This window comes from Drosophila willistoni, unplaced genomic scaffold (genome assembly GCF_018902025.1).
Source record: "Drosophila willistoni isolate 14030-0811.24 unplaced genomic scaffold, UCI_dwil_1.1 Seg192.1, whole genome shotgun sequence".
Lineage (NCBI taxonomy): Eukaryota > Metazoa > Arthropoda > Insecta > Diptera > Drosophilidae > Drosophila > Drosophila willistoni.
The window spans coordinates 75,733-96,228 of record NW_025814157.1 but is presented as its reverse complement, the minus strand read 5'-3'; the positions used below and the strand labels follow the sequence as shown (position 1 = coordinate 96,228).

The window sequence follows — 20,496 nt, the reverse complement described above, 5'->3', positions numbered from 1 at the left end:
TACCTCCTGATTTTGAATGACTATGCGGATATGCTACATTGCTTGATTGTGATTGAGCTCTAGTATTATGGGTCTTCTTGTTTTTATTACTTATGGGACCCTCGGCTTGATCTGACATTATAAATTGGACTAAATCTTTCTGGTGGCATAATTTCTTACAAAAATTACATTCCTGATGTTCTTGTATATAATTTTCTATACATTCCTGATGAAAAACATGATTACATTTAGTAATCCTTAGCTCTTCTGTTTCTAATAAGGCTTTCAAGCAAATTGTACATTCTGCTTCTGGTAGCACACTCACTTCTTCATTACTCCGAATTACTGGCATTTTGATTATTTTTCCGCAAAATTACTTTAGATGCTTTATTTAATTTGTTTTAATATATTTTATCATATAACGATTATCTTCCTTGTTTTGAAAGTGAAGGTGAACAAAATTATAGGTGCGGTACTAATATAGAGGGAGAACTGAACTAATCAATAGTTCAATCTCAGAAATTTATATGTGAAGGGCAAAAATCATTCAACCCAAAGAGCTCAACTTGTAACACTTTGTTGCAATCAAATATGTACGCAATAAAACATAAGTGTGCACTTGAATATGTTTATGTCTATACACTAATATATTCACATATTCACATTCACATATTCACATTCATATATGTATGTACATTTATATATGCACATACGTATATTCATATGAGCAGCAATGCACAGGCGTAACAATAGCTAGGGCCAAGGCAGCGTGTGAACGCTGACCCTGCACTTTAATATGTACTGACACTTTCCCTCTCTTTTGTAGCTGTCGCCTAAGTCGCAGCATAAGAATATCTATGCAACAATAGGTTAAGCCAAAGAATATTTTTGAAATAAAAATTAATCTGAATAAGACAAGAAAGAGAACTGACGCGTTCACTTATTGAATAATAATAACAGTGGAACCCGGTCATTACACTTCATTAATAACGCCAATGAAATATATAAAATTTAATGGAAGCAATGTGTCTCATATACATTACCTATTTCTGCCCTCAGTTTGTTGCTCTCTTCAAGAAACTTATATGAAGAAACAGGTTCTTCAGGGACGTATATGTATAGAAATTCTGACACGCTATACATTTCTTTTAAAATTCGTTGCTCTTCAATATCAAGAATCATATTGAAAAATATTTCCACGTCTTTTATTTTCTGTTAAAGAAGAAGTAGTGTAAATAATTATTTATTTACGTCTGATTATTACTCACGTGACAAATTTTTTCAACATTATCCTGCAGATTTTCAGATATCCAAGTGATAAATGATAGTGATGGCTTTAACAAAATTGATACTTCTTGTAGACGAAAACGCATTATATTGATAAATACTGGTGTTAGAGATTCTCGTAATCGATCAAAACGCTGCAGTGTTAGTTTTAAAGTTGTAGCTGGTTGCAGTATACGATCTTTGCAATAGGTTACGGTAGCCGCCATATTAGGGACTTCTAAATGTAGCTTCCACATCCATTCTGTCTCTGACATTAGTTGTAAAATTGAGCGATCTAAATTAACAGTATATAGGGCTTCGTCTTTGCTAATTGTCATAATAGGGGCATTAAGGAGGCAGCGAAATTCCTCCACATAGTCAAACCACGCTTTATGATAGGCCATCTCATAATGACATATAATTCCATTCATATAATTATAGTATCTGACCGTTCGCTGCGCTTTTTTATGAGCAAGAACACATTGTCGTAATTTGAGTGCTTGTACTGGTATATCGATTTTTTTAAATATGGAACGAATCCAAACAATTCGGCCGGCAAACGGAGGAAGATTACGAGGAATAAATGGATTTCCGCGTTCTTCATTATAAACATCTTTAAGTAAGAACATTTCCTTTTCCAGCATTTCTGCAACTTCCAAATACCGACGATCTAAACATAGGCACTCTAAACTTAAGGCCTCAAAACGCTTTAGTACTAGCATTACTGACTCCGCAGATGGGCATTCCGTAGAAAGCAGTTTCACAAACTGTTGCATTTCAACTTCAGCTTCTTCAACTTCTTTAACAAATTTGTTAAAATCCATATCAAAATTGTCAATACGATAATTAAGGGGATCATACATCTGACTGCTTATAGTAATTCGGGCACCTTTTATCATTGAATTAAACTTTTCCATACCACTTATCATAATCCGATCTAAAATTGAGTATGTTATTTCCGTGTTAGCTATCCATTTAATTTTATCGAGTCGTTGTAAGAACTTCTCTAGACAAGTGAAAATGTAGACAGAGGAAACAATCCAAGGCTTCTCATTGCTGTTTTTCATCTCTTCAACAGTGTGAACATAAATATTTTTATAGTTATAAATAACCTCTTTACACTTTTCAATTTTTTCAATAAGTTCAGATGATGAAATGTCCCAAAGACTACGATGTTCATTATCAGTAATATAGTTTTTGCTTGTTATAGTTATTTGATTCGATATTTTAACCATAAGGCCAGTAACATTAACAGGTGTATTTAAATAGTGTGCGGTTTTTGAAACATTTCTTATAGCTACCATTAAACCAGGAAGACTGCTAATAATATCGTCTGGAGATGACCTGTAAATAATTCGGTTCAATAATACACTCAAACAAAATTTTGGATTAAATCAGTACCGATAAAGGGGATCCCAAAATTTCTGCAAAGACGATATATATCTCACATTATCTTTGGCTTCGTTTAGTGCCAATGTTACTTGATTGTCGATCTCAGCCCATCGCTGAATAAAAGAATGAACAGTATTATAACACAAAAATGTAAAATATGGGCAAATGAATGATTTCTTACATTTAAAAGTTTTGATGAACGAGACAAAGTTAGGCAATCTTTGTGGTTATTGAAAGCTCTTGACGTAACGAATTCGGTTATCGATGTGTATCTCGCCAACATTCGACGCCAATTTACTAGCATTTGTAATGGACCTGCATCGGGAGTATCTCGTTGTATCTGTTTTCCCTCAACTAAAATACTTTGAATCTGCCGAAGCCATTGTTGAAAATATCTTTCCACCAATCGCACACGGGACACAATTTTCGAACTTGCTTCGATTTGCCAACGTACAAGCAAGAAACCCTTAAAAAGTTCGTGGGATACATCAAAATTCACCAGAGTAGAGACAGTAGTATCAGATGATTTTAAGAAAGTGTTGTACATATTTAAAATATGAAAAAATTTCTGCAGTTGTTCCTTTTCGGCAAGACCAAATTCAGTAACAGCCTCAATAGATGGTTTGAGGACTTGATCCATAAACAATTTTACCACGTTTAAACACGAACTTCGATCATCCGAATTAATTAAAAATAGTCCGATGTCATCACTAACTGTTCTGTTGTCAATTGACCTCTCGTTTTGTTGTCTATACACAACCATCCATTTACCAATCATATCTACTGTATCGGCTCGTGAACATATCGTTCTTTGTACCACTGTGTACTTTAATTTTTCCTGATAACGTCCCGACTCTGGTGGATATCCAATCATATATGCATTACAAAGCATTATTGCCAAAGGCCCTTTTTCTTCAAATAATCCGTTTAAATTTTCGACATATTTACTCTCATCGACGATTCCCGTAACCACTTCTTCCGTATCTACACCTGACATGTCCGCACAGATCTCCAGGACATATCTCTGATTAGCTCCAAGGCTAGAAATACGTTGTTGACGCAATTCTCGTAACAATTGGAAGCGTTTCCTCTGCTGCTCTTCTCGTTCTTGATCGCTAACACTAGGTCTACGTGCAGCTCTTTTCAGGATGGTGCGCGAAACTCCAAACAGTTTTCGCAGCCGCTTTACGTTTCGCTCTGGGTCCATTATTACGCCTTAAGTAACACAAAGAAAATATGTATTGTTCTGTATCTACTAAATAAGTATACTGATAACCTTATTCAAAACTTTAAGCAGTTTTTCCTACATCTCAAAATCTGCCTACTTCGTTACCTTATTTAAAGAAGAAAAGAAATATTCGGGTACAGTTCGAAATGTTGAAAAATAATTTTGATTATGTAATTAGAATTAATATTGATGAATAGGGATTTCAGGGAGAAGGAAATAACCAGGGATTGAAAATGCTATGCTACGTCGGAGTTTTTTTTTTTGCTCCCGCTACTGCTCTGATTTCGAAGGGCTACGTAGCATAGCAGAGGGCACAAACGGAAAACGATTGCTCTTCTGCTCTGCTCCGTAGCATACATCGTCGGAGCACAGAGCAATAGCAAGAGCAAAAAATTTTCGATACGCTATTTGTAGTTGTAGCAATAGCACAAGCATTAAAAGCGAGATGAGAGCGGAGCAAACAAAATAAATTTTTGTGCTACTGCTACGGAGCATTTCCTTTTCTGTTGCTCTCGTAGCAATTTCGTAGTCGCTTTCGTAGCAACTTCGTAGTCGCTCTCATACTAGATCTGTACTAGAGGTGGGCATGGGCCGAAATGTTACATCAAACCCAACCCATGGGCTAAAAATTTCACCCGCACCCGAAAGCTAAAAAAAAATTTGGACATTCAGAGGAAACTGTAATTCCACAAACTAGGAGCACAACAGTGGCATCACTCCAGACTTGATCCTTGGACTTTCACCTTGCGAAATACATTAATGCCTATGGCCAAGCAACTGTGAGTGTAGGCGCCAAATGCAAGAATCACAAGCATTGGCTGACTCATGTTACCCAGCGATCGTGGCCACTGCTAATATTGCAGATGCATCCGCTATACCCTCTTGTCCATCTTAACTTGCATGTTGGATTTATATCTGTTGTGCTCCCAGTTTGTGCAATTACAGTTTCCTCTGAATGTCCAAATTTTTTTAGCTTTCGGGTGCGGGTGAAATTTTTAGCCCATGGGCTGGGTTGGGTTGGATGTACCATTTCGGCCCATGCCCACCTCTAGTACAGATCTAGTATGAGAGCGACTACGAAGTTGCTACGAGAGCGACTACGAAATTGCTACGAGAGCAACAGAAAAGGAAATGCTCCGTAGCAGTAGCACAAAAATTTATTTTGTTTGCTCCGCTCTCATCTCGCTTTTAATGCTTGTGCTATTGCTACAACTACAAATAGCGTATCGAAAATTTTTTGCTCTAGCTATTGCTCTGTGCTCCGACGATGTATGCTACGGAGCAGAGCAGAAGAGCAATCGTTTTCCGTTTGTGCTCTCTGCTATGCTACGTAGGCCTTCGAAATCATAGCAGTAGCAGGAGCAGAGCAATATTTTTATTGAAATTGCTGCTATGTAGCAGCAAATGCAAACTCTGAAAATAACCCAATCTTAATTCGTTGAATTCAAAATATGAACTGGTTTTATTTACAAAAGTACGGAGTTTATATAGGATTATCTGAGGCTCTAAGAGGGAACAGTTGTTCTTATGAGATTTTATCTAGTACGATTCACAACCACGTATCCGGGGGTTGACAAATTATTATTATTTTAGGCCGGGCGTGGGCCTCTTGACATCCTGCCGTTGTGATCGTTGCTGAGTTAGTTTACAATTACAAGTGTTTTTTCCCACAACGCGTGTGGCTGATTGTAATTCTAGACATATGCTAGGTTAGTTGTTTGTGACAAAAGTACAGTTGTATTATATTTTCTTTAGGGCATCTGATTTGGTGAAGCCGCTTCAGATGACTACTATGTTTATTCTTAAAGATTCTGCGAGGGGCCGCCAAATGGGGCGATTGGGATTCTTTTATTTTTAATAAGTTGTCTTTAACAAATACTTATTATTAATATTATCATTAGTAAGATGACTAACATTATAGAAGCATGACCTGCTACATGATGGAAGTTTAAGCCTAGTAATTCAATATGATGTTCCTTTAATGATTATAATTGACTTCCTATTCTTTCTAATTATGCCAAATGGTTTACTATGTTCTGGATTCCATGCTATATTTGCTATGTTACTAATATTGCCTACGTGCGAAGTTTAAATAGCTATGTACGACTCTGACTGAACGCTTTGAGCTACTAGAATTTTATCTTCTGCCCTAGCTGGGCAGCCTGATCTGAGACTAAAAATTCCTTGTTCTGGTATGTCCAGCACCTCCTACTGTTCGTTACCGCATTGGACTCTGGCCTTAGATTTAGGTGGGACCTTTAATACTAATTATGAAAAATGGTTTACTATGTTTTCTTCTACTGGATTCCATGCTATATTTGCTATGTCACTAATATCGCCTACGTGCGAAGTTTTAATAGCTATGTACGACTCTGACTGAACGCTATGATGAGCTACTAGAATTATATCTTCTGCCCTAGCTGTGCAGCCTGATCTGAGACTCAACATTCCTTGTTCTGGTATGTCCAGCACCTTCTACTGTTCGTTACCGCATTGGACTCTGGCCTTAGGTTTAGGCGGGACCTTTAATAACCAACTACTGCTACAATCTAATTCTACCCAAAAAGACCTTGTCTCAACAATAGCTGTGTATAGGCAGTTAGATTTGGTATTCTGTTCAATTTCTCGTCTATTTCAAAATTATATATTGAGTACTTACTATCTATATGAACCATTACCATTTTATTATTACTCAATCGTACAGGCACTGGAACAACTTGATAAAGAAAATACGGAAGTCTACCAAACAGTGCTATATTCGCATTTATAATTTTTTTCCTGTCAATTAAAATACCCTTGGCCGTCAAGAGAATATATATATCTTTTAACTCAGTACCTGTCATTTTACCTGTTAGTACTAATGCTTCGGAGAACTTGTCCTTTAATTTTGTTATTTCCAATTTCATTTGGCTGGGTTTTAAAATATTAGGGTTCAACCTACCATGGTTAATGTCTATTAATAGATTCATAATTCCTGTCTGAATTTTTTCATATTTATTAACCACGGAACTTAATTGGATTACAATCATGAAGAACTGGATGGATTCTCTATATACGTAATAGCTTTCTTTCAGTAATTCTGCCATATTTTCGATTCGGTTGTTCATGTTATGAAAATTATCATTTATTTCATTTATAGTTGTCTTAAGAATGTTTGCCGTGGAGTCTACTATCGATGACTTCTAGGTGTTTCAAGTTTTGCTGATTTGTCAGTATACTTCTCATGTTTTCTTGCATCTGTACTCTGTCATCATGGTACAGTGAACCCATGAATACAAACGGTGCTCGTTTGCTTCTTGGCTTATTTTGACTCATGAACAATCTTTTATTTTCTTCGATTTCCGTAATTCGTTTTACCGTGCTGTTTACTATTTTTAACTTTTATAATAATAACTTTTGAAAAAAATCCCTCATTTTAGGAATCAACCTGTCACCTTTATTAAGCATTTCAAAATATGCCGACATGTCATAGTATATTACCAGATCCCATGAGGACGCTACTACTTCCACTTCACCCATTGGATCTAAGTAAAATGCGGCTGTTGCGTTTAGTTCTTTTACCCTAATTTTTGGTCGATTATCTTTAATGCTTGCTGCATTCGAAAATTGACAAAGCAGCATCAACATTGCTAACATCATTACGGTTCCTACTTTAAACAGATCTGATACTTTTCCGATATCGATTCTCCTCAACGTCTTCGGATGATTTTACCCCAACAAGTGGACAGATTTTATTAATAGGCCTTGTAATTGACCCTTCCTGCAATTTAACTTTTACCACTCTTACATTATCGTCCCTGCCTTTGTGAATTTCCTCAATCTTCCCCAGAGGCCACCTAGCTGGGTGACAATTCTCATCTTTAATCAGTACTGTCCATTCTCTAAATTTTCTGTGGTTCTATAGCCACTTACTCCTTTGCTGGAGAGTATACAGATATTCCAGTCTTTCCATTTCAACCAGAAATCTTTTTTTATTTTCTGAATTAATTTCCATCTGTCTAAATTTCCAATTTTTTCTTCTGATATGGACTCAGCTGCTTCTAATGTTGGTCTTCCAATCAAGAAATGACCAGGAGTTACCTCGTTGTTGTCCATATCTTCACCCGTCGTATACAAGGTTATCTCCTATTACTCTTTTTAAATGATAGTTGACGGACTTGTGAGATGTGAGGTCCTGCCGGGGGGCTAAAATGCCAGCTTATCTGTCCTCGTTCTAGGACAGAAGCACATTACATGAACATTATCTTGAACTGCTTTTTTGAACTCTTCATCGAGCTGCTCCCACAAAATTCGTCCCATTATCGTAGTATATGTTAACGCACTTACCCCGTCTTGCAACAAATCTTCGAAATGCTGCTAGGAAGGCATCAATTGTCAAGTCACTAACAACTTCTAAATGAATTGCCTTAGTTGACAAGCACACGAATACTGCTATGTACCCTTTGAATGTCTTTTGTCCCAGGTTTTTGAGCATCTTATATGATATAGACCAGCAAAATGAATCCCGTGTTATGAAATGGAGATGGTACAATATACCGCGTATAAAATAACAAGACGTGAATTTAGTTTGTTAAGGGCGAAGCTCTTACACCAATTTATTTACCAATTTACCAACTTTTTTCGCTTCATTTAGTTGCAGTTCCCAACTAGTTTTAGCGTTGAAGACATGGTATGGCTATTGCAATTCTGGAGCTCTTTAGCAAAGTCTGCTGATGATAGAACTTGGTAGTTCTTGAAATAGCTATACAGACAACCTGCTCACCTTCTTCATTTCAATATTTCGTAAGATAACCAGATAACACTAACGGAAGGTGAATAGGGATTCCGGGCGAAGGAAAATAACCCAGTCTTCATTCGTTGAATTCAAAATATGAACTGATTTTATTTAAAGAATTGTTGTGTATATAAATGAATTCTTGGACTCTAGGCGACAATTGTTCTTAAAAATACTTATTCTAATGACCCATGTCTTCGGGGGTTGAAAATTGTTTATATTTCATGCTCAGCGTTGGCCCCTTGATACCGCCCCGCTGTTACAATCTTAAGTGTTTTCCACAGAGTGAGGATGCATGTTTTGTTTGGTTTTAAGCAATAATTGTCATATGAATCTTTATGACTTATTTTTGTGTTATGTTTTTTTTTTCGTTTTGTATATTTCTGGGTGCATCTGATTTGGTGAAGCCATTTCAGATGAACACGATGTTTAATCTTAAACATCCTGCAAGGGGCCGCCAAGTGAGACGATTTGGATTCTTTTATTTTCATTAAATTGTCTTAAACAAATTATTATTATTAATGTTACCATTAATAAGATAGCTATTGTTAGAGAAGCATACTACTTCCTATTCTTTCCTATTCTGCCGTATGGTTTACTAAATAGGTTTCTACTGAAATTTATATTATATTTGGCAAATTATTCGGGATATCTACCCACCTGATGTGTATTACTGTGTTGACTTCTAGCCTTTTTATATGGTGTAAACTTTAGAGACCTACTACTTCTACCTTTCGGTTTAAGCCAATGTGGCTTTTGTTCCACTGTTCTGACATTTCGCTGATAGCTGAACTTAGCGGTTATTCTGTTTAAATGTTGTCCCTTTATTTTGCAATACCTGTTCTTTTTCTAATACAGACTCGGACAATTTGTTACCGGAATCTATTTTGACGTTATTATACCCTTGCAAAAAGGGTATATTAATTTTGGTCCGAAGTGTGCAACGCATAGAAGGAAGCATTTCCGACCATATAAAGTATATATATTCTTGATCAGCACGAGGAGACGAGTTCAAATAGCCATGTCCGTCCATCCGTCTGTCCGTCCGTCTGGATCAACGCAAACTCCTCATAGACCGTTGGAGCTACAGAGAAACATGAAATTTTGCATGTAGGCTTGGATATACTGCGGGCGTTGTATATCTCGGATTCAGCCGGATCGGATCACTACATCATATAGCTCCCATACAATATGACTGTGACGAATTTGTTAAAGATCGGGTTACTATATCATATAGCTCCCATAGGAACGATCGGTGGAAAACAGTGACTGTGATCAATAACTTGGTTTTTATCTAAATCTATATATTGTAGGCCGTTCTTTCGCAAACATTAACTTTGATGGCAGGAAAGAGTTACCGTATTACCTATTTCTACCATTGCCATTGGAACATTCCTTTTTTGTACTAGCTCAGGGATATATAATTTTTCTTCCCCAGTTTTTACTTTACCTCCAATGTGAGGTCCTGCCTGGGGCCATAAGTTTATTTTTTGAGTTTTGTGGTTGAGTTTGTTTGGCATTGTATTTTTTTTATTTTGACATTTACCTTTCTTGTTCTTCCAACGTTGTTCAAAACCTGTGACATCTATTGTTGTTGCCACTACAAATTTATTCTGATTTGATTTGGTGCATCCCGAGACGATCCAACCAAATTGAGTATTTTGGCCTAGCAGCCCATAAATTTTTGTAACTCCCCCTTTTAAGATTTGACTTAATTGTTTAAAAAATACAATGCTCCTCGCTTCGCCCTTTAATGCGGATTTTAAATAATTGAATTTAAGAGTAAGACTTAAATCCTCTCTATTCTCAATTAATTCTGCAAATAACTCTACAAACAGGTCCCATTCTCTTGGCTCTCCAGAGAATGTCGGTACCTGTATTTTTGGCAACACCGGTAAATCGCCTCTCACGGTTACATTCTCAATCTTACCATTTCCCCTATTGTTCATTTTCATTTCTAGCATTGACAATGAATTTCGGACATCAAATTGTAAATCATCCATAATCTATCCATCCATAACTTTTGCATCACTTGTTAATACTTGACATGCCTGTACCTTCTCCCATAAATAATTAATTTTATTAATATATATTATCCATGTCCCATTGCCTGTTGACTTCAACTCTACTACCTCCAAATATTCCTGGAGCTGTCGCACTCTATCCATAAATATCTCCTGGTTAACCTTAGCGTTTTTATTACTGGAGGTCGCATTCCCGCGCGACTCTGCTATGCTATCATCAACTACCTCTGACATGTTTTCCTCTGCTTCAACGCACACCGACTTACTAGTGCCTGGTTTTTCTGACTCTCCTGTGGCTATAATTTTGGCAACTATCTTTAACACTTCTTCATGTATTTTATCTCTGAAATACTGATGATCGATCCCCTGCTGTAGCAATTTGTTATGGTTCGGCATCCACCGATTACTTATCTCTTTTACTTCCTCGATCACCTTGCTAGTTAGGTTTCTAGTTTCTAAGGCTTCTAACTGCTTTAACCTTGTATGCTACTCTAACTGCTTCCCTAACAATTTGTCAGCCTTAATAGAAAGCATTTTTGTCTTATAGGAATCGATATAATTATATAATGAAAATAATAAAATATGTAGGTTGATGCATATACTTATAACTATTTTAATTAATTTCTTATCTGATGATCCTGTTCGCTGCTGCTTGTCCGCCAATGGGTAGAGTTCGCCGCTTTTTTTTTACTGTGGCTCAGCTGCTGTTGTCCAAGGCCTATGGGCTCAGGCGGTACCGGTGCCGGACATCGCACAAGATTTCCTTATACTGGCACTGTACGTTCTCCAGCCCCTTCTTTGCAACTATCTTGTTGCTCTGCTGCTGTTGGTAGTTGCCGACTTGTAACTACATATAGTGTATATACATATACACTAGTTAACTTTTTTTTTCTTCGATAATAGCGCTTCAAATACGCCACACACCAACTTTATATTTTTATATTTTTTTTACCGCCGCCGAAATTATTGCAGTTGCTCGCCAAACTGCCTTTATATACTCGGTCGCACGTACTTTTTATTTATTAAGCAATATTTTGCTTTTATATTATACTCTGTCTCTTACCACTGGTGGGGGAAAACAAGAGTTTTTTATTTTGCTACCTTTAGCTGATCTTATCATTTATACTTGCATAAGAATCCAGACATTCAGGACCTGATTCAATCTCTGAGTCTCTTACCACTGGTGGGGGAAAACTACAGAGTTCCTTTTACCCGAAGGACCAAAATGAATAGGGATTCCGGGCGAAGGAAAATAACCCAATCTTCATTCGTTGAATTCAAAATATGAACTGATTTTATTTAAAGAATTGTTGTGTATATAAATGAATTCTTAGAGTCTAGGCGACAATTGTTCTTAAAAATACTTATTCTAATGACCCATGTTTTCGGGGGTTGAAAATTGTTTATATTTCATGTTTTCAGGTTTTAAGCAATAATTGTCATATGAATCTTTATGACTTATTTTTGTGTTATGTTTTTTTTCGTTTTGTATATTTCTTGGTGCATCTGATTTGGTGAAGACAGTTCAGATGAACACGAGGTTTAATCTTAAACAGAAGGCACGCCGTTACTTTGGAATTTTTATTCCAAAAAAACATTTTTTCTATATGGTACAATATACCGTGTATAAAATAACAGGTCGTGAATTTAGTTTGTTAAGGGCGAAGCTCTTACACTAATTTTGCATAGTTCCTAAGAGTATGCACAAAAAGGTGGTCTTCGGTATTGTAGGCTTTACCAACTTTTTTCGCTTCATTGCAGTCGCAACTAGTTTTAGCGTTGAAGACATGGTATGGCTATTGCAATTCTGGAGTTCTTTAGCAAAGTCTGCTGATGATAGAACTTGGTGGTTCTTGAAATAGCTATACAGACAACCTTCTCACCTTCTTGTGTGTTGCCTATTAAATAATCTTCTTTTGTAAGATTGACCTCGAGTCGGCTAAGTTCGATTTAAATTTCAATAGGACGTAATATAACCAGATAATACTAACGGAAGGCACGCCGTTACTTTGGAATTTTTATTCCAAAAAAACCGGTATATTGGTTTTTTATAAGGCCCGGGCCTGTTACGAATGACCCCAAGTAAAGTTAATGTTACAACCTCTTCCCACTCCGACCTAAGGGCATAGGCGTATTACATAAATTATATAAACATAAATTAAACTAAAGAAATAGAAAATATTAAATTTAATAAGATAATAGGTTACATATAAAAAAGAAAACAGTATAGGTTAAAATAAAGATGATTACAACTAATTACGAGCGAGGAAGGACAAGATCGCAGTTTTTATACCCGGAAGCGATGTTTCGGAACCGATAACGTGGCAAAGTCTGTTGTAGTCACTACATAGTATACGAAAAGGTTCATGCAGAGAAAAGTTAGTTGTGCAAGTGGGAAATAAAAGCGGTGTGAAATTGCGGGTCCTTCTAGATGGAACAGAAATGTTAATTTGGCTCAACAGCTCGGAAGAGTCAATCTCACCATTCAAAAGTTTGTAAAGAAAATTTACACCAAGCATTGTTCTACGATTAGTTAAAGAAGGAAGGTTAAATAACTGAAGTCGACTAGAAAAAGATGGAAGTTGTACAGTTGGATCCCAGCGCAAATCACAAAAGGCAAAGAGTAATTTTCCAATTTGTTTTGATAAAATTCATATTGAGGAGACCAAACACAGGATCCATACTCTAATATGGGGTATATGGATCCTTGAACTCCTTCGACCAGCGCTTTATAAAGCCAAGAACACTCTTAGCCCTGCTAACAGTAGTCGATATATGCTGATTAAAACTAAGTTTGTGGTCGGTTAGGATCCCTAAAACTTTTACAACCAAGGAAGTATTATTAATTCTTTCTAACGGAAAATTATTTAAAAAGTAACTCGTTAATTGGGGAGTTTAGAGATAACAAGTTAGTCCTACACCACCCCTGAAAAGCATTCAGGTCAGCTTGCAAGGTATGACATGAGAGAGAGTCTACAATGCGATTAACGATTTTTACATCATCGGCATATATGTAGTGTCATATAGGTACATATGTGCTAAGAGATGGCAGCCCTGGATGCGGTGCGACAATGTGGCATCATCAGTCGTTAAGAAGAGAGAATGAGAGAAGGAACGATAGAAACCAGACGTATAGGCCGAAGGTGTACAAAAGTTGCTTAAGTTGTATTTCAAGTTGTTAGAGTCGTAAAGTTGCTAAAAGTTGTCACCTAAAGTTGTTAAGTCTAAGTTCTTTTTATCCTAATTTCAACTGACTATTTTGGTATATATCTAACTATTAATAAACAACAATTGTTGTATACACGCAATAATTCTTACATGGGGGCCCAACCGCTCAACCGTTGAAATAAAGAAAAGAACAGAAAAACAAAAGTGAAAAGATGAGACAGATTAAAATGTTGCGTTCTGGAAAGAAGAAAGGTGCCAAAAATCAAAAAGAGTCTAAATACCAAGTTCAGATGGACAGTTTAAACAGTACATTTACGTCGAATGTTGAAGTAACGGATCAACCCGATATTAAAGTGGTAAGCGCAAGAGAGACAGATATAGTATACCCATGTGCTTCCAGAAACGACGCAGACGAATCGCGGCAGACTGGCGCCGAAGAAACGAAGAGTGAAGATGGAAACGCAGGGAACATGTGCACGAGTGTGCGTAGCAGCGAGTTGGAGACGCTGATCAGAATGTTGGCAGTTAAATTTGAAGACAGCGGTTCGCATCGTAACGATAAATTTTCAAACGTAACAGTCGATAGTTTTGCAAAGGTGGTGCCAGACTTCGATGGAACATCAATTCCAATTGGACAGTGGATAAAAAATTTTGAAGAAAATGCGGCATATCAGCTGAGCGCGAAACAAAAATATGTTAATGCACGTATAAAATGATGGGCACTGCAAAGTTATTTTTAGAAACGATTGTAATTGGCAATTATGAAGATTTGTGTATAGCTCTGATGGACGAGTTTGACCAAAAATTAATTAAATTAAATTAATTATTAATTAAAATTCATAAACAGTTGAGAAGTCGCAAAAAGTTACAGTCAGAAAGTTTTCATGATTATGTATTACAGATGCGTAAAATTGATGCTCTTGGTGAAATCGAGGACGAATCGATTATTACATGCATCGTTGACGGACTAGAGGGACGGGAAGATTTAAAATACCCATTATACAGTTCAACTTCTTTTAAGAAGCTGAGAAAGTGCTACGATCTAGTAGATGACCAGAAACGCCCAAAACAAACGTCGCCAGATTGTCCATACGAAGCCAGTCGTTCAAGCGGATTCAAACTATAAGGGTAAACAGTTGCATTGCTTCAACTGTGGAGCTACAGATCACAAAAAAGCTGATTGCAATGTGGGTACTAAATGCTTTAAGTGTATAACGGCATAGGTCATATATCAAAGGATTGTCCTGAAAGGAAGCATCAAGTAAATGTACTACGAAGGTCCGATGAAGACAGCCGATTAAAGGAATTTTCGATTGATGGCAAAAAAGTTATTTGTTTGGTGGATACCGGCGCAGACGGTACTATCATGAGACGAGACAAATACGAGGAACTTTTTCTGGATCGTCAGATGCAAAATCACGTCGAAAAATTGTTTGGTCTTGGAAAGGTTATAGGCGAGGTTACTACTACAGTCAAGGTGGATGGATTGAGTACAGAACACAAAATACTGATTATTGGATACGACTTCGTCAAAAAGTTTACGGTGATGATGGATCCCAACGGATGTACATTTAGCCTTCACGCTGATGAGCAAAACCAATTGAACGATTTAAATGTGGTAAGCTCTGAAAAAGAGATTGATGTATAACCAAAATATGCTGACACAGTCGCTGCATTAATTAAGGACTATAAGCCGAAAGATAACCCGTTAAGTTGCCCGATAATGTTAAGTATATTGCCAAACTAACTAATAATATCGTATTTAGAGATAGCCTCAGTCGTCTATCGGCAAATGAACAGACAGTTTTAAAAGACCAAGTAGAAGACTGGCTAAAGCAAGGAATCGTTCGTCAGTCCAACTCAGACGTGGCAAGCAGAGTAGTGCTAGCAAAAAAGAAAGATGGATCGCACAGACTGTGCATCGAAAATTAAACACGCTCGTATTAAAAGATCGATTTCCAGTTTCAATCGTTGAAGATGTGTTAGAGAAATACAACAAGCGAAATACTTTACAGTCATGGATCTTAAGAACGGATTTTTCCACGTTGACATAGAAGAAGAAAGTTGTAAATATACAGCATTCGTGACAAAGCAAGGGCTTTTCGAATTTAATAAAGCGCCTTTTGGGTTTTGTAATTCCAAAGCAGTTTTTGTAAGATTCGTTTACTACATTTTCCAGAAGTGGATAAATGCAAGAATTATGAAAATTTATGTTGACGATATTGTGGTATTCGGATCTACAGCAGAAGAATGTTTGAATAATGTTAAGACTGATTTAAAAGAAGCACGACAATATGGTTTACAGATTAAATGGTCGAAATGCCAGTTTCTAAAAAGAAGAATCAATTTTCTGGGCCACGAAATAGAAGCTGGCGTAGTATGTCCGGGTAAAGAGAAAGTCAAGGCAGTCAAAAATTTCCAATTGCCGAAAAATATCAGAGGTGTTCAGGCATTTTTAGGACTAACAGGCTACTATAGAAAATTTATTCGTGATTATGCAATAATAGCAAAACCGCTGACCACGCATACCTAGCTACGAAGAAGTTGCGCCAAGCGATGGGGATCGAGTTTGTTCTGGTTACAGACTGTGCAGCTTTCAAAAAGACAGCGGCGAAGTCGCCCCGACAAGTCGTACAATGGTTGATGCACTTAGAAGATTTTTCCTGTAAAATAGAACATCGTGCCGGCGATAGGATGAAGCCAATCGATAGCTTAAGTCGCTTTCCAAAATGATTGTCACAACAGAAGTACACGCGCAGATGCTAAGAGCACAAAGTAAAGATAAAAAGTTCGCAGCAGTATTCGAGATTTTACAACACAAGCCGTATGCCGATTTTTAAATTAAAAATAAACTTTTATATAAGCAGGTCGATGGGTTAGATTTGTTAGCAGTCCCGAAAAGCATCGAAAAGGAGATAATAGGGAATACTCACAACTTTGGACATATGGGTGTTCAAAAAACAAAGCATGTTATTCAACAAGATTATTATTATTATTATTATTATTAAAGTATAGGATATAGTTATAAACTATCAACCTAACTATATTTTACAAGCATAGGCAACTAAGTCCTTCGGCTTAGACGAAAACTACATCTATACACTAGCCTGGGATAACCCGGATCCTCGTTGTTCAGTTGACTAAATGACTGAGCCACTTAGACAACTCATCTACCGAGGACTGCTCAACAAGATTATTATATTCCACATTTGGATAAAAAAAGTTGACAGTTCATCGCAAACTGCGTTCAGTGCATAACACACAACAGAAAGTTGGGCAAGCAGGAGGATTTTTTATATTGCATTGATAAAGGAGAAGTTCCACTGGAGACGCTACATGTTGATCATTTAGGGACATTGGATCCAACTTCGAAGAATTACAAGTACATATTCGCAGTCGTAGATGAGTTCTTTAAATATACATGTCTATATGCTACAAAATCGACAGATGCCTCGGAATTTGTTAAACACTTAATTGATTGGGTCACAATTTTTGGAACCACGTCGTATCGTCAGCGATAGAGGTGCAGCATTTACGTCTAAGCATTTTAAGGAATTTTGTACGAACCATAAGATCGATCACGTCGAAACCACTACAGCAGTTGCAAGAGGAAACGGACTAATAGAGAGGGTCAACAGAGTCATTCTTTCATTCTTAGCCAGGATGTCAGCTGCAGAGCCTCAGAAGTGGTACAGGTACAACGCACAGGTACAACGTACTATAAACTCGAATGTTCACTCGTCGACCAAGTTTACATCTTTTAGCATCGATAATAATAATAATAATAATAATAATAATAAAAATAATAAATAATAATAATAAAATAATAATAATAATAAAAAAAAATAATAATAATAATAATAATAATTAATATAATAATAATAATAATAATAATAATAATTAATAATAATAATAATAATAATAATAATAATAATAATAATAATAATAATAATAATAATAATAATAATAATAATAATAATAATAATAATAATAATAGTCTTGTGATGGACTTGGTAGTCCTTGAAATAGCTTTACAGATAACCTGCTCACTTTTTTGTGTGTTGCCTTTGAAATAATCTTCTTTTGTAAGATTGACCTCTAGCCGGCTAAGTTCGATTTAAATTTTCCATCCGAATATCGTCTCGATCCCCACGAAAGAATCACCAACTTTCTTGATGATTCGTACCCCAAGGATAGTGGGAAGGAGCTCGACTCCACGTACCAAATCCACAGGAGCCCTTGGTGAAATTGAAATAGCCGGCTAAGTTCGATTTAAATTTTCCATCCGAATATCGTCTCGATCCCCACGAAAGAATCACCAACATTCTAGATGATTCGTACCCCAAGGATAGTGGGAAGGAGCTCGACTCCACGTACCAAATCCACAGGAGCCCCTTGGTGAAATTGCGAATCAGCGAGCGGAAGGTCAAGCGAATCCTGCTTAACCTTATTCGGAACGGCGCGGGACGGAAGTGCTTCAGCTACACTAGGCAGCACAACGGCGACTGCTTGGATCTGTCAAGCAGTTCGTCAGGAGGAGAAATCTGTAAGCGGCACACTTTGTCACGGAGGTTCTCCCACGCGGACTGGAACCCTTCACCGAGAGTTTTGCAGCTTAAGTGGTAAAGTTTCTCCACTTGTGTTAGGCTTGTATTATGGATATAAATGTCGGTAAATAAGTCACGGAATATAGGCCAGCCAGGCTGTCCCCGTTGAAGATTTCGACTTCGCACGGGGGGACTGTGTGGTTTTGTTGGGTGGAATCGACGGAGAGCCTGACTGGTGGTGGAGCCATTTTCGCGGACAAATGCTCGATTCGCTCTCCAAACAATGTCCCTGCTCGAACATATATCATATAACAATATTCATGTTTAAATTTAATTGTAGCTATGTGCTTCGGACTAAATTCGTTCTTTTGAGCCGTGAAGGCCTTATGGCATCGTGAAAACTCTGCCTCGACTTTTGCCCAAAGTGACTTAAGCTGGTCTATGTGTATTTTAATGGAGACGAGTAACACATCGTAAGCTAAAGCCTGGGCCTCGCGAGCCTCGAACGCCGTTAATGCCTCGCACACGACAACAAAGTCGGAAAGAGACATCGTAGAGTGTTCTCTGAGCTATTACGAATCGAATGGGAGCAAATATAAATATAGAAAAATTGAGATCAGTAGGATTGGGAGTGCCGATAACTTTTCTATGAATGAAAAAAACTCAATATTAATATTCATTAAAAGGACCAGGTCAATTTCTTGGTTCTGTGAGGTAAAATCAAAATGCACCGAGACAAGACAAAATATTAATTAAATATAAATAAAATTATACTTAGTTTTCTTTAGAAAATGCTTTGCTCGTACAGATTGCGAAATCAATATGACTGAATGACTGATTGACATATTTTTTTTTTGCACATACGAAAATTAAGATGGAAAAAATGGCTCCAGTGTCAGCACTGATGAGACTTGAGTGTCAGCAGTGATCGGGAGTCAGCTGTTCTGCCGTAGTTTATGTTTTGTGAATTTAATTAATTTTAAATTGTTTAACGACTACCACGATTTCCTACTTTAATTATGTAGGTTTCAAATTATTAAATTGCGGAAAGCCAATCGGAGTTGCTGCAATTAATTTTGTGTGTGTGAAATTGAAATGTATGAGGACATATGTATGTATGTACATACATATGTACGTATGAGTGTGCTTATTGCGGCAAAAATTATTACATACCCTTCAATACCGGTCGCCGAAAATTCCTCTGAATGCCCGAGGCGATTTCTCAGATGTCGCCTCGGACATTCAGGGGATATGCCATACAAATTTGCGGCGACATTTAGCATTGCATGCGCCTCGGACATTCTATCGATTTTTCGGCGACATGGTCGCCGGAATTTCCTCTGAAGACGAATAACAAACCATGTCGACGGAATGTCCCAGCAAAATAGTGGTTGATTTTTCAATAGAATTAGCGGCGACATGTCGACTCAATGTCCCAGCGAAATTATAGCTCGGATTTACAATCGACATTGCGGCGACTTTGTCGATGGAATATCCCCGCATTTTCCCAAAAATAAACAAAAACTTGATTTGATTTGGTTTTTTAACATGCATTAGTTTTTATTTAATAGCATATTTATTTTAATTTCTTTATTTCTATTCTTTAACATATTAAATTAAATTTAAATATTTATATTTTCATTTTCTTACGTTTTTGATAGTTTTGCCTAATTTACGTGTCTTTGGCTTGTGCCAAACAATTTCTTAGCACGTCGGCAGCATCCGCAGAAGTTGGAAAAAACAATAACAAACCCGGGTACAAACTGGCGACACTCCCATTAAAAATGCGGCGACATTTAACATTGCATGTCCTAGCTTTCAAGACCGGAACGACAACCTAGCGACAGTTGTCGCTCCAGTCGCCAAGACAAATGTCCAAATGTCTTGCCGCACGCCTGGACAAACAAGCATTGTGTCGCCGCTTTTGTCCCTCTAGTCTCGTCCTAGAGACGAGAGCGACAATATCGCTAGATTATCCTAGGGACGAGAGCGACAATATCGACTAGAAGGACAATTTCCCCTATTTTGTCCTAAGGACAAGAAGGACAATTCAAAAAAGATAAAAAAATATAAAATAATTGAATTTATTTTATTTTATTTATTTTTTATTAAGCTTAT

At 37.0% G+C, this 20,496-nt stretch overlaps 1 protein-coding gene across 1 annotated transcript; it reads right to left on the bottom strand.

Moving 5' to 3' along the window:
- Positions 1 to 990: 990 nt before the first annotated feature.
- LOC111519387 (dynein axonemal heavy chain 5-like) lies at positions 991 to 3,892 on the bottom strand. The gene is made up of 4 exons (XM_047012659.1): positions 2,819 to 3,892; positions 2,647 to 2,750; positions 1,248 to 2,589; positions 991 to 1,191 (listed from the first exon to the last, which is right to left on the bottom strand). The coding sequence occupies exons 1-4, from the start codon at positions 3,842 to 3,844 to the stop codon at positions 991 to 993; spliced, it is 2,673 nt and encodes an 890-aa protein (XP_046868615.1). The 5' UTR covers positions 3,845 to 3,892.
- Between the last annotated feature and the right edge of the window lie 16,604 nt (positions 3,893 to 20,496).